The 13,136-nt window shown below is 43.6% G+C and overlaps 1 protein-coding gene across 1 annotated transcript in view; it reads left to right on the top strand.

Annotated features, from left to right (window-relative positions):
- Positions 1-13,136, top strand: part of mrps9 (mitochondrial ribosomal protein S9) — a 29,416-nt gene extending 16,280 nt beyond the window's left edge. Inside the window, exons 6-11 of the mRNA XM_037696551.1 lie at positions 5,739-5,824; positions 5,904-5,979; positions 6,078-6,246; positions 11,199-11,307; positions 11,908-12,077; positions 12,965-13,136. Of these exons, the coding sequence (XP_037552479.1) occupies positions 5,739-5,824; positions 5,904-5,979; positions 6,078-6,246; positions 11,199-11,307; positions 11,908-12,077; positions 12,965-13,056 (702 nt within the window). The 3' untranslated portion in view covers positions 13,057-13,136. The remainder of the gene's footprint in view (positions 1-5,738; positions 5,825-5,903; positions 5,980-6,077; positions 6,247-11,198; positions 11,308-11,907; positions 12,078-12,964) is intronic.

Raw genomic sequence — 13,136 nt, 5'->3', positions numbered from 1 at the left:
GCTGTAAAGTAGCTAAAAATGCAGAAAGAAGCTTAAATTTCTAGAATGAAGTGGAGAAAGCCCTGTTTTGCTGAATCAAACTAAAAAAGTTTAAATGAGTCAAAAAATGTGGCATTAGCTGAAAAAAAAATTAGCATAAAGCTGCTAAATAGTAGGTGAAATGGCAGTAAAAGCTGAAACTTGTAGAAATAAGCTGAAATGAGCGTAACAAGCTGAAATTAGAAGAAAGGTGTTAAAAGAAGCACAAAATGTTTTTTGTTAGCAGAAGGAACTTGTAAGGAGCACAAAATGGCGGACATTAGCTGAAAGTAGCTGAAAAAAGTTTAAGTTTTCTCCTTTTCCCTCACGCTGAGCTGTGTCTCCACCCCCACCCCCTCGAAAAACTTTCGGTACAAACAACGCGCAACACAGACGTGTCCCAGTGTACACACCCCCACCTCCACGTCAACAAAAATCACGGAAGAGATGAGTGCCCTGCCAACAAATAATGTAGGGGAAACACTGTACATACTAATACATTATATTTAAAAAGTGTTTTTCAGAACATTCAACACTGTACAGAAAAAAAACCTCATACAGCAGGAAAAAAATTAAATAACAAAAATGTTGTACAATAAAATCAAACATTGAAATAGAAAGTGCACATGAGTAAATTACGAAGGATAGGCTAATCTACAGAGATGGGTTTTCAGACCAGAGGTGATGTTTCATAGGTCGAAGGGTAGTGAGTTCCTGATTTGAGTAGCAGAGAGACTGAATACCATCCTCCTCATGATAGTGAAGTGGGCAGATGGTACAGAGAAGTGGAGGCAGATCTAAGGGAGCAGGAGATAAGCAGAAGGTCAGATAAATATGAAGGGGTGAGATTGTGGATAGCTTTAAGTGTAAAGAAGAATTTTGAAGATGATTCGAGGTTTGACCAGGAGCCAGTGAAGCTGCCACAGGACGTGAGTGATATGATTATTGGAGGGGGTTTGGGTGATGACACAGGCAGCAGAGTTCTGAACCATCTGTAGCTTGTGAAGGGGTTTATTGGAGAGGCCAAAAAGAAAGGAATTACAATAATCAATGTGGGATGTTACATGGCTGTTGACAAGGAATATGGAATTAAGGGTGAGAGGACAGAGACAGTTAATGTTTTGAAGGTGAAAAAAGGCAGATTGAGTGGCATTATTAATGTGGAACGTAGAGGAAAGTGCGCTGTCGAGGACGACACCCAGACTCTTGACCTAAGGGGAGGGGGAAAGCAGAGAATTAAGTGGGAGGAGAAGACGTTCAAATTTGGAAAGTGTTTCTGGTACCAACAAGGATGAGTTCTGTTATCACTGTTTAGTTGGAGAACATTGATAATTAAAAAAAAAAAAAAAAACAGCAATTGAGCTCACTGAGACGAGCAGTAACATTGGAGAGTGGGAGTGTAGAATTGTCTGGAAGATAAGTAGAGCTGGGTGTCATCTGTATTAACAATGAAAGTGGATACCAAATTTACGGAAGATATGACAGGAAGAAGGAAAGTAATAAAAAGGAGGGGCTCGAGGACAGAACCTTGTGTCACACCAGTAGAGACTGGGGAAGACTGAGAATGGAAAGACTGCGACTAGAGAGATAAGATTTAAACCAGTACATGTACCATTACAACCATCTTGAGTGAATTTCATCTTTTCATCCCAAAATATACAATTATGTAACCGTTACTTAACATACAAATGTTTTTGTCCTCTTAAATCTTCTAAGATTGAGGTTTATATTAGAGCCCAACCAATATGGAAATTTTGGCTATTGCCAATACCAATATTGGGAGGGAAAGGCAACCGCTAATAACCAATATAATGGCTGAATTTTTTTTAGCTTTTTTCAACAACCAAGAATCTAAGAAAACAGCAAATGGAACTGGTTTTGATTATTTAGCGCAGTTGTTTGCAACCATAAAGCTAAGCAAATCAGATTCATGCTGTACTTAGACCCACAATAGTTTTACAAGTGGTGCACTGGTCATAAAACAGTCTTCCTAACGTGTTCGTTGGTGAAGGTCTGATTAGTATTGACTGGAGCAAGGTTTTCTTTTCTTTGCAGAGAAGTAATGATTTCAGACAAACGATGCATTTCATTGAGGAGGGCAAAGATAATGTTACTAACACTGAATACAGAGGTGTGGTGGACAGCTTTGTGTAGTGGTGTGGACAGAACCACCTGCAACTCAACTTTGGAAAAACTAAAGAGCTTCAGGTGGACTACAGGAAGACGACCAGCCCCCCAACTCTATCAACGTCAAGGGTACTAAGGTGGACACTGTGGACTGCTACAAGTACCTGGGAGTTCACCTAGACAATAAACTGGACTGGACAGCTAACTCCAACGCCCTTTACAAGAAAGGGCAGAGTCGTCTTTTTCTTCTGAGGAGACTCAGGTCCTTTAACGTCTGCAGGACCACGCTGCATATGTTTTACCACTCGGTGGTCTCCAGTGTCATCTTCTACGTTGTGGTGTGCTGGGGCTCCAAGGTGAAGAAAGCTGATGCCAACAGACTGGATAAACTCATCAAGAGAGCTGGCTCAGTTCTAGGAGTGGACCTGCAGTCTCTGACAGAGGTGTCTGAGCAGAGGATGCTGAGGTAACTGCTCTAGATCCTGATCAACTTGTCACACTCCCTGCATGACACCCTGGACTCTTACCACAACACCTTCAGTCGTAGACTGAGACCACCGATGTGCTCCACAGAATGCCACAGGAAGTCCTTCCTCCCTTTGGCTATCCAACTTTTCAACTCCTCCCCCTTTCTGCTAACAGGACCACATCATCTGCAAAGAGTAGAGATGGAATCCTGAGGCCACCGAACCGGAAACCCTCCCCCCGCTGACCGAACCGAGAAATTCTGTCCATAAAAATTATGAACAGAATCGGTGACAACTGGCAGCCCTGGAGGAGTCCCAACTCACACACTGAAGGGGTTCGACTTACTACAGGCAATGCGAACCAAACTCACACCGCATTTGATTTATTGTTCTGGATAAAGTTTTACAAGTCAATAGCCTATGCTAGATTATCTAAACATTAGCTTGCTAACTTAAGAGGCACGTAGCTAATGACAAGAGGGTTGGAGGATTAAAGAGAATTTATTGTTGATTTGTTTTACAGACCAGTTAAAATAAACTTACCAGGCTCTGTTCAGCAAAATATGCTACACAGTATTGCTCCCTGCTTCAGCTGTGCAGACTGTGAAAGTGAAACTTAAGTGACCGGCCATGACTTGAAAGTAGTCTTCATGCACCTTCTGCTGGATACATTGTACAATTATGTCTGGTTCACAGCATTTTAGGGGTGAAAATTAGAAGCGCTTATATTGATGCATAATGGGACATTTATGTCCAATACCAATAGGTACCCAGTGTTTCCCCTAGTTAACTTGCCATGACGGGGTGCTCATCTCATCCATGATTTTTGTTGATGGGTGGGTGGGGGGGGGGGGGGCAGAGAAATGTCTGAGCGCAGCTTGTACCAACAGTTTTTGAGCAGGGGTGAGAGGCGTTCAGCATGAGGGAAGAGGTGCCTTTAGCTTTATATCTAGAGAGTCTGTATTTCGTGTTGCTAGCTTAGTGCTATGTCAGTGCCGGGTGGGGGCTGGTGGATGCAAGTTCAGTTTGGTAGGCAGGGTGCTCAGTTCTGTTGACGGGGTGGGGCACCCCGCTTGTATAATGGTAGGGAAAACACTGAGTACCCACACGTCTATATCGAGCTAAATTATCAGCCCTACCGATATATTGGTCAGGCTCTAGTTTATAGATTGAAAATTGACACAATGATGTGCTGTATTCAGTTACGAAGACATTAAGCTTATATTATAGGTTGAATGAATGAATGAATATTGTAAATATGCCAGATTTAGTCATTCAGGCTGAACAGGCTTTATATTACAGAGAATGGTCAAGCTGTAGCGCTCCGAAGAGGGCTGGGTTTTCTCACATGTTCTTGCCAAAGTCTTGTTGTTGATGGGAAAATTTCTCGCAATTATTAGCAAATATTATCCATGGTGTACATTGTACCCTTACTGAAAGTCAAAGCACACTTAATAATCTAGCCACACATTTTAGTGTATTTTGCATGTTTTGGGGTACGCTTAATTAAAAATTAATGAATTTGTCACAGAAAGGGAAATTTAAAAACATGTTAAGTATGTTTGATAAAGTGAGCAAAGATTCCACCTAATCTCAATCTGTATTAAACTTTAAACTTGTTTATATTTTAATACAGCAGAAAATTTCTTTATTTTTTTTTTTGTACATTAGGTGTGGTAATTCTGACTCTTCAGGCTTCGTCCCACTGCAGTGACTCCTTTTGTGATGATTTTAGAGGAAGCAGTGTGGCTTCAGAGAAGGTTTGTTAGTGATTGGGGGTTGCGGATCTCAGGGAAACCACCTCGATGCACTCTGGTTTCTGTGTTTCTCCGACAAAGATTAAGATGAGAAAAGAGGTGTGTATCTAAAACACAAAGGCAGGATGGGAACTGAATATTAACCCCAGCCTCTTGCGCTCGGGTTTTGCCCTACAGTCTAGTCTGCACCCCCTGCTGGTGTGTCAGACATGTCTGGGAGCTCGTCTGGGTGATTGCAGACTCAATCATCCTCTTTTACCAACATATTTGTCCTTTCTATCGACTTTTTTCCTGCTCACACTTCACCTTTATTCATTCCAAGACTTTCTGCCATTACCTGGTAGTCTATGGGATTTAGCCAGGAGGGGGCAGCGATGTGTAAATCAGACCTCCTGCTCCACTGATTTCTTCAAACTTGAAGGTGTTCTTGTGCTTAAAAATGATTATTAAAAATAGTGAATCTTTAGCTCTCTGGAACAGCATTGACCTAAATATATCCTTTCATCCAGCCGATTCATGCGAATTACTCCTCGTCATTGTAGCAGCCGGTGTTTGCCAACCTTTATCCCATCCTTCCTTCTCTCCCTCCCTCATTTTTTAAAAGAAAATTGGTATTTGCTTGATGTTTGCTCCCCCTCCTCCTTCCCTCCCTGCGCCCCTCTGTCGTCGGTCAGAGTGGCAGAGGATTAGGCACACTCTATCAAGAAGAAATTAAACAAACATCTGGTGAATAATTGACGGGGAAATGAGTTCTCACCCAAGCGCAGGGTGGCTGAGGGGGCTGGTATGGGGGTGTGTGCCTTCAGGGACATGACCAGCATGCCCCCTGCTCAATACACACACACACATGCACACTTCTTGTCTGTGTGTCTGTGCTTAACGCCATGACTCCTTTCAGGTCCTGCTCAATCCGATCGAGCCCCCAAAACTGGCCTGTTATCTATTTAATTTCACGTTTTTGCTTCGCTTCAGGTCACTTACACACAGTTCAGGTGCCTGAACCAACTCGGAGCAGAATATTTAATATCGTTTACTAGCTGTCATCAACTACCACAAATTTTCTAACCAGTTCTACAAAACCATAATAATAATGCGTATGTGTTGTCATCATTGTATGTTTCCATACAATGGCGAAATTGGCTCTGTATTTAACCCAGCCACCCCCAAGGTGTAGCAGTGGGTAGCTATTGAAAGCACCAGGGGAGCAATAGGGGATAGGGTGTCCTGCTCAGAGACACCACGAGATGTACGACTGGGGATCGAACCTGGGACTTTTGGGTTCCGAGTTGGCTGCCCTGCCTGTACCCCTACTCCATCTTGGCCACCATACAATTCTGTTTATTGTTTTTGCCACGTTTGGCTTTTTCAGACGGCGTATGGAAAAATACTGGGCATTGAAAAGCAGCAAGACCATCTTCGAACCAAAGGACTCTTCTCTACCGACACCAAGACAATGTAAGTAGAGTTCAAAAGGATAACGGAGGAAGTTTTCCCACTCGACAATGGAGAAAAATGTTTCTTCTGTCTCTGTCAGCGCCTTAGAAACTAGCAGGTGGCTCACAAGAGATGAACTGGAGCAGGAACTGCTGGAGAACATCACTCCTCAAAGTGTGAGCACAGTCCTTCTGGGTTTTCATCCTATTCTGCTCTGAAGTTAGCAAACAATAAAGTAGCACAATTTGATTCTTATGGGTTCTTTTGCCATCAGTACGACCGTTTCATCCAGCTGATGACGCGCCTGTTGTCCTTGCCATACTGCAGTCTGGAGGAGAAGTTCATCATGCAGTACCGTAAACAACTGGAAGCCCAGGCCACACAAAAAGTTGTGCCGTCTCTGCAGAAGGACAACAATGGCGTGGTCTTCAGCACCGCGGAAGGTTGGTACACATCAGACGAGCAGTAGTACAAACTAGGAAAACAACTGTTGCACACTTTTAGGTGATAAAAAAGAAGGTATTAATCTGAATGTGAAACAAAAAAGTAACGCCCAGTAAATATATACCTTAGGGATGTACGATATTGGATGCACCAATTACCATTTTTTTACTTCCAATCCTGATGCCTAAATCTGTATATTAGCCGATACCTTTCCGATATCATCATCGTCATGATTTTATATGAGGCTGTAATAATCTCTCAAGTACAGTTTGTACAAATCTATGCATGCATGTCCAAAAAGGCAACTTGAGGTAAGTTTTTATTAATGTTGGATAAAGTTATAATTAAATTCTGCTAACACAAAACACGTTTTTTTTTTTATTCCTAGCTTTAAAGTGGATATTAAAGTGATTAATTTAAGTGACCGTTTAAAGTTATTTATAATAATAATAATACTTTATTTGTATAGCACCTTTCAAACAAATGTTACAAAGTGCTTCACATTAATCAATTAAAACATCATAAATGACATCAGAAAAACAAAAGTATACCAAATCAATTAAAATAACAACATAAAAAAGAAAGCAATTCAAATATTAAAAGCCTTATTAAACAAGTAAGTTTTAACTAATGATTTAAAAGAAGACAATGAAGAGGCCTGTCTTAATATTTAAAGGAAGAGCATTCCACAAATTAGGAGCCCTGAGCATAAAAGCCCTCCCTGCTTCTGTCACCAGTCAAGCTCTGGGAGTAACAGATTTAAGGATCTGAGATTGCAAGAGGGGGGATGTAGGGGGTAAGAAGCTCAGATAGACATGATGGCGCAAGACCGTTCAGGGATTTAAAAACAAACAATAAAATTTTAAAATTAATTCTAAAAACCACAGGGAGCCAATGCAATGAGGACAGAACTGGAGTGATATGCTGATATTTATGGGATCTTGTGAGACCTCTAGCTGCAGTGTTTTGTACTAGTTGAAGGCGATTCAGAGAACTTTGGGGCCGACCAAAAAATAAAGAGTTACAATAATCAAGTTGACAAGAGACAAAAGCATGAATAAGAGTTTCTGCATCAGTTAAAGAAATAAATGCTCTGATTTTGGCAATATTCTTAATTTGAAAAAAATGCCGTTTTAGTGATGTTCTTAAAATGTTTAGAAAAACCAAGATCAGAAACAAAGGTTACCCTCAAATTTTGGGCTTCACGAGTGCAGGTAAAACCAAGAACAGAGAGGGACTGAACTACTAAATCCCTTTTGGCCTTGGAGCCAAAAACCATCACCTCAGTTTTATCGTTGCGTGAAAGAAAATTATCAGACATCCAGGTTTTGATATCTGTAAGGCAGAGATGAAGTTTATTGAGTGTGGAGAGGTCAGATGGGTTAATAGCCAAATAAATCTGGGAATCGTCTGCATAAAAATGAAAAGAAACATTGAATTTATGAATAACCTGACCAAGTGGTAGCATATAAATAGAAAATAATAGTGGCCCAAGAGTAGACCCTTGGGGGACACCACAGGTGAGAGAAGCTGAACTGAAGGAATTATTGCCAGAAATTACCGAAAAAGTTCTGTTATGAAGATAAGATTTGAACCACCTCAGAGCAATGTCTCTAACACCTAGCCAATAATTTAGTCGGCTCAATAGAATATTATGATCAACTGTATCAAACGCAGCAGAAAGATCTAAGAGCACTAAGACAGTACAACAGCCAGCATCTGAATTCATCCTAATATCATTCACAACTTTTAATAATGCGGTTTCTGTACTGTGATATTGACGAAAGCCAGACTGAAACTTTTCAAAAAGTGAGTTTTTGTTTAAATAAGTTAAGATCTGAGAGTACACCACTTTCTCTAAAATTTTCACAATAAAGGGTAATTTAGAGATCGGCCTAAAGTTGTTAAGATCGTTACAATCTAGCTTGGGTTTCATCAATAATGGTTCAACAGCAGCAGTTTTAAACATTTTGGGAACTACCCCTGTAGATGATTTGTTAAAAACTGTTACAACATCAGGAATTAAAAAGTGACAAATATCCTTAAAAAATGTTGTTGGTAAAACTTAAAAAAGAAGAGGAAGGTTTTTATTTATATAAAATAAAGGCAGTATTTTGTATATTTTTTTTAAATAAGGGTCAGCTATAAGAATTTTTTTCTTCTTTCTGCACTCTTTTCATTAAATGTTTTTTTTTATGGTTTTGTTTATTTAATTTTTAAATGAATGAATAAAATTTTAAAAATTACATTAAAAATTACTTGGGTTTAAACATCTGCTAAGTTCATGGCGTAAACCAACAGACATGTTCCTGTTTTTAGTATTTTACATCACTTTATAATGTAGCTGTTTTTGTTTAGTTTTTATTTTTTTTATATATGTAATTTTCTTGTTATTTTCATTTCATATGCCTTTTTATGATTGTCTACTGTTGTACTGATAAATATCTCCTGGAGGGTAAACTATATCTTGGCTGCAAGTATCAAGCTGTGAAATCCTTAGTTTTCTACAACTGATAGCAGTTGGTAATTTATTATGATGAAGTTTAGCAACTTCTCGGTAAACATTCAAGCTCCGGGGCTTCAGCGATGTGTTTTTCTTGTTCAATCCGCAGCAAGCAGTCTGATTTAGGTCAACCGCGCTCAGTCTGCCCCTCCTCCGAGACGGGCAGACTGAGCGGAGCGGATTGGGTGCGGCTGGCCGTTGTCGGGCTGCCTGTTTCGGGTTGAGCGAGAGTAGCGCCCCGCTGAAGTCCCGGAGTTTGAATGTCCAACGTAAAACAAACTTTACCGTTGTTTAATGTGGTGCTATGGCTCTGCAGACATTGCAGGTTGCTGTCTTGCTTTGTGGTGCTTCTAGTGTAAAATACTTCCACACTTCTTCCATACTTCTTTGTAGCTGGCTGCAGACTATGAAATGGATTTCCTGAATGTGAGGCGGGTCTTATTACTCTGGGCTTCATGAGACACGCCTCCGTTCAGGAAATCCATTCCATAGTTTGAAGCCATCGTGCATCATGGATCGGAAATCTCTGCAGGTTGGATCAGAAAAATCTGATGCGTAAATTATGCTGGTATCGGAGCCCGATACCAGATCAGATCGGCCCCATCCCTACCAATAACTGATACCAATACTGATATTTTTTTTTCTCTAGACCACATGTGTCAAACTTCAGGCCCACGGGCCAGATGTGGCCCACCACGTCATTTTATGTGGCCAACGAGAGCTTAAAAGGTCTGATTATCATGTAATAAATAAGTCAATAGGGTGCACTGACAACAAACTACATTTCCCATAATGCATGCCCATTACGCTACCTGCAAAATAACAGCATCTCACCACTAGTTTGCAGCTTTTCCACATCAATATCATTTTCCGAACAAGTGGAATTGAGAAATGCAAACAATGATCCTAAATGTCCAGGAAGAGAAAAATTGATGCAGATGGAAGTCTGTTTCAAGAAAGGTGGGAAGTGCTTCAAGGAGATAAACCAGTATGTCTTTTGTGTTATGAGGCAGTGGTGATTGTCAAAGAGTACAATCTACGTAGGCATTTTCACATCAAACACGGACGGAGCTAGGTTTACCAAAGTGAGCCTTCAACCCAAATGTTGTTGTTACTTATTAAATATCTTATATTATGTTAAATTTGCAGCATTGTATTTGGGATTGCAGGTTTATGTGTTTATGCAGCAAATGTTTTCTATAATAAAACCATCTCTCATTAGTTGGATGTATGACCCTTGACTGTGTGCAGTCATTTGTTCTTTATAAAATGCGACATCAGTCACATGTTCTTAGCAGCTCACAATTGTTGGATGGATCTTTATTCTGCCCCTCTTAACGATGACTAAAAAGTCAGGGAGGGGGGTTAGGCCGCCTGGTTGGGGTCTGGGCTGTGGGTGGGCTTTGGGCCTTGAGGGGGGAGGTTGGGAGCAGGGCCAGTGCTCCGGTTCTCCCTGGGTTGTTCAGATTTTTTGATCAAGGTTCCTAGTTGCGATGGCCGGCCCTTTGGCCGGGGTGGCTGTCGGGTTCCGGCCGGGGGGTCGGCTGTGGTTGTGTGTGTGTGGCCGTTGGTGGTGTAGGGCGGCGGTCGGGGATGTGGCTTTGCTTTGATGGGGCACTGGCTGGTCGACCTGGTGTGACATTTGCGGTGGGGGGGGGGGGGGGGGGGGTGTGTGTGTTGGGGGTGCGTAGGTGGTGTGCCGGGGCTTCTCTGGGCCTGTGGTGTGGGGCTCTTGAGATGCCTGGTCCTTGGTGAGCTGGGCCAGCCTTCCTCAGCTGCTGCCGGCTTGCGGTCGCTGTCGGGAGGGTGGGACGCATTGACGGCCCGACAGAGGCTCTGTCAGGCTGTCTGTGTGTGCCTGTTTATGTCTCGGGTTGGGTTGTAGGTAGTCCCTTCTCTTGGATCAATTTGGGCCCCCCAGTTAATGTGGGGTCTACGTCCCCCTGTCGTGCTCCCCTCTGGTGGTGGTCCCCCCTGCCGCCGGTGCGTTGGCGGCTCTCAGCATCTGGGGCTGGGTGGTGGGGTGTGTGCCGGCCCGCCCTCGTGGCTGCCTGCCGGGGCCTGGGTGCCCTGGCTCTGTCGGGCCTCTGTTGGGGGGTGATATGAACTCAGGACTCGGTGTCCATGGCCGGATCTACTCTGGAGGGGCAGGTTGCCGGCGGGGCCTGTGGACTCGTCGCTACAGCCTCTTGGGGTTTCTGCATTGTGGGTGCTGGGGGTCGCCCGGGGCTTCCCTTTGCTTCTCTCTCTGGGGGGTGCGGGTGTCCCTGTTGGGAAACTCCCGGAGTTCCGGGCTTGGGGACCGCTGTATGTCTGTGGCTCCGGTCTTCCCTGTGTTGCCAACATTCTGGTTGTTTTAGGAGCATCAGCTTTAATATTTACCTTTTGACAGGTTTAACTAATGTTTCTATAAATGACTTGTGTGTGTGTGTGTGTGGTCACTTTCAGGGCAGAGGAAGACGTCCATGTCATCGGTCGTTCTTCGAGACTGCGGTTCAGGGCGCGTCACCATCAACGGCCAGGCGTACGTGCAGTACTTCCACGAGCTGCAAGACAGGTATCTGTGTACGCTGCGGGGCGTTTTATTCCATTATTATTTTTCTTAAAATGCAAGACATGAGGCATTTTAGTTTCCGCTCCCCCCTCCACTTTAAAAAAAAAACAGAAAAGAAAGCAGCTTTTTCACTCTTCACAGCATCGCCTCGTTTTGTATTTATCTCCTTGTAGTGAGTTAATTACACAGCTGAGTGACTGTGTGTGAGTGTCCGGAGCGGGTGTTGTCACGCCGTGTGAGGACGGGCTGTAATTGGAGCAGAGAGGTGACAATTGACTTTGTCAGCAGCCGCGGGCCATTCAGGCTGAGACGCCATCCAGAACACGGACACTCTCGAAGCGCTGCTGAGTCAGAAGTTCCTCTGAGATTGTAAAAAGAAAGCTTTTCACAGCGCTTTGGATCCTCTGTGCTTGTCTGAAAAAGTCACCCAACCAGACATTAAATTAGCTAAGCTCCCGTCGTTGATACCACTATCTGTTAAATAGCCCCCCCCCCCCCCCCCCCCTTTCTCCTGCTCGGGGCTTTTCAGCCACGTTTCCTTCTTTCGTCTCCCGTTTTGTTATCTGCTGGTCATTTTCTTCTTCTTCTCTCCCCCCCACTCAGAGAGCAGCTGATGTTCCCACTGCAGTTCGTGAACGTGCTGGGCCGCTTCGACCTCGAGTGCACTGTGAGCGGCGGCGGCCGGTCGAGCCAGGCGGGGGCGCTGCGGCTCGCCATCGCTCGGGCGCTGCTCAGCTTCGTGTCTGAGAGGGAGGCGGAGGACATGAGACAAGGTGGGGGACTTGTAGCAGCAAATAAAGTTTAATATTCAGTCTGCAGTCTGAGAGCAAAGTGCGCTCTCTGTTGGAAAATATGGGAAATATAAGATCTGACAGCGACGAGTTTGCTCTAAGACAGGGGTCTGCAACCTGCGGGTCTGGGGCCACAAGTGGCTCTTTGGTCCCTCTGCAGCGGCCCTGTCAGACTTTGACCAAAACTAAAATACAACTGAAATGTATTTAATTTATTGCCAACAATGAAAATGGCTGGTTTCAGCAGATTTCCTAAATCCAGATGAAAAAAGTCTCGGTGAGCTCCGGAGAAAAACACCGGACCTCGAAGCACTTAAGAGGCCTCGTGGGCCAGCAAGCAGCATTCAGATTGACCGATGAAGCCGGAAGGCCGGTTCTGGTCCAATTCCTGGTTGGTTCCGTACGGCTCTCTGCATCCACTGGGCGCCAAAGTCACCACGAATAAGGACCAAACTTTTTTCGAATCGGATCAAAAACTTTTCCTCCATTTCAGCAGAAAGCAACGGCTGGAAGCACTGTTGGCTTCTGGGAAATGTAGTCCTTTTGAGTGGTGATACAGTGTAGGCCACGGCTATTCAACAAAATTGTTCAGGCGGCCACAGTTTCTGAAAGCCAACCGCTCGGGTACCGGACATCCAGCATTTAAAGCGAAAGAGCGAGTCTGCAAAAGTGGAACCACGAACTAGCGAGGGACTACTGTACAGTAACTCCAAACGTTAATCAGTTGTGGATGAACAATTGCTCCACTTGGAGAGTTTCAATAAAATTCTTCCAGTTTATCATGACGTATTTTGCAAACACTAAAGACTGAAAAGTACCCGGTTAAAGTGAAAACGTGAAAACTCATGCTGTTTGTTCTCCTGTCCTAGCTGGCTTGTTGACAGTTGACCCCCGTTTGAGGGAAAGGAAGAAGCCGGGCCAGGAGGGAGCGCGACGCAAGTTCACCTGGAAGAAACGCTGAAGTTTCTCTGAAACCAGACGAACCTCTTCTGTGTATTTTAATTATGTTTCATGAACCAGAAGCTGCAATGACCAGCCTCG

This window comes from Nematolebias whitei, chromosome 23 (genome assembly GCF_014905685.2).
Source record: "Nematolebias whitei isolate Nwh7 chromosome 23, NemWhi1, whole genome shotgun sequence".
In the NCBI taxonomy this organism is placed as follows: domain Eukaryota; kingdom Metazoa; phylum Chordata; class Actinopteri; order Cyprinodontiformes; family Rivulidae; genus Nematolebias; species Nematolebias whitei.
This window is presented reverse-complemented; position numbering and strand designations above follow the sequence as displayed.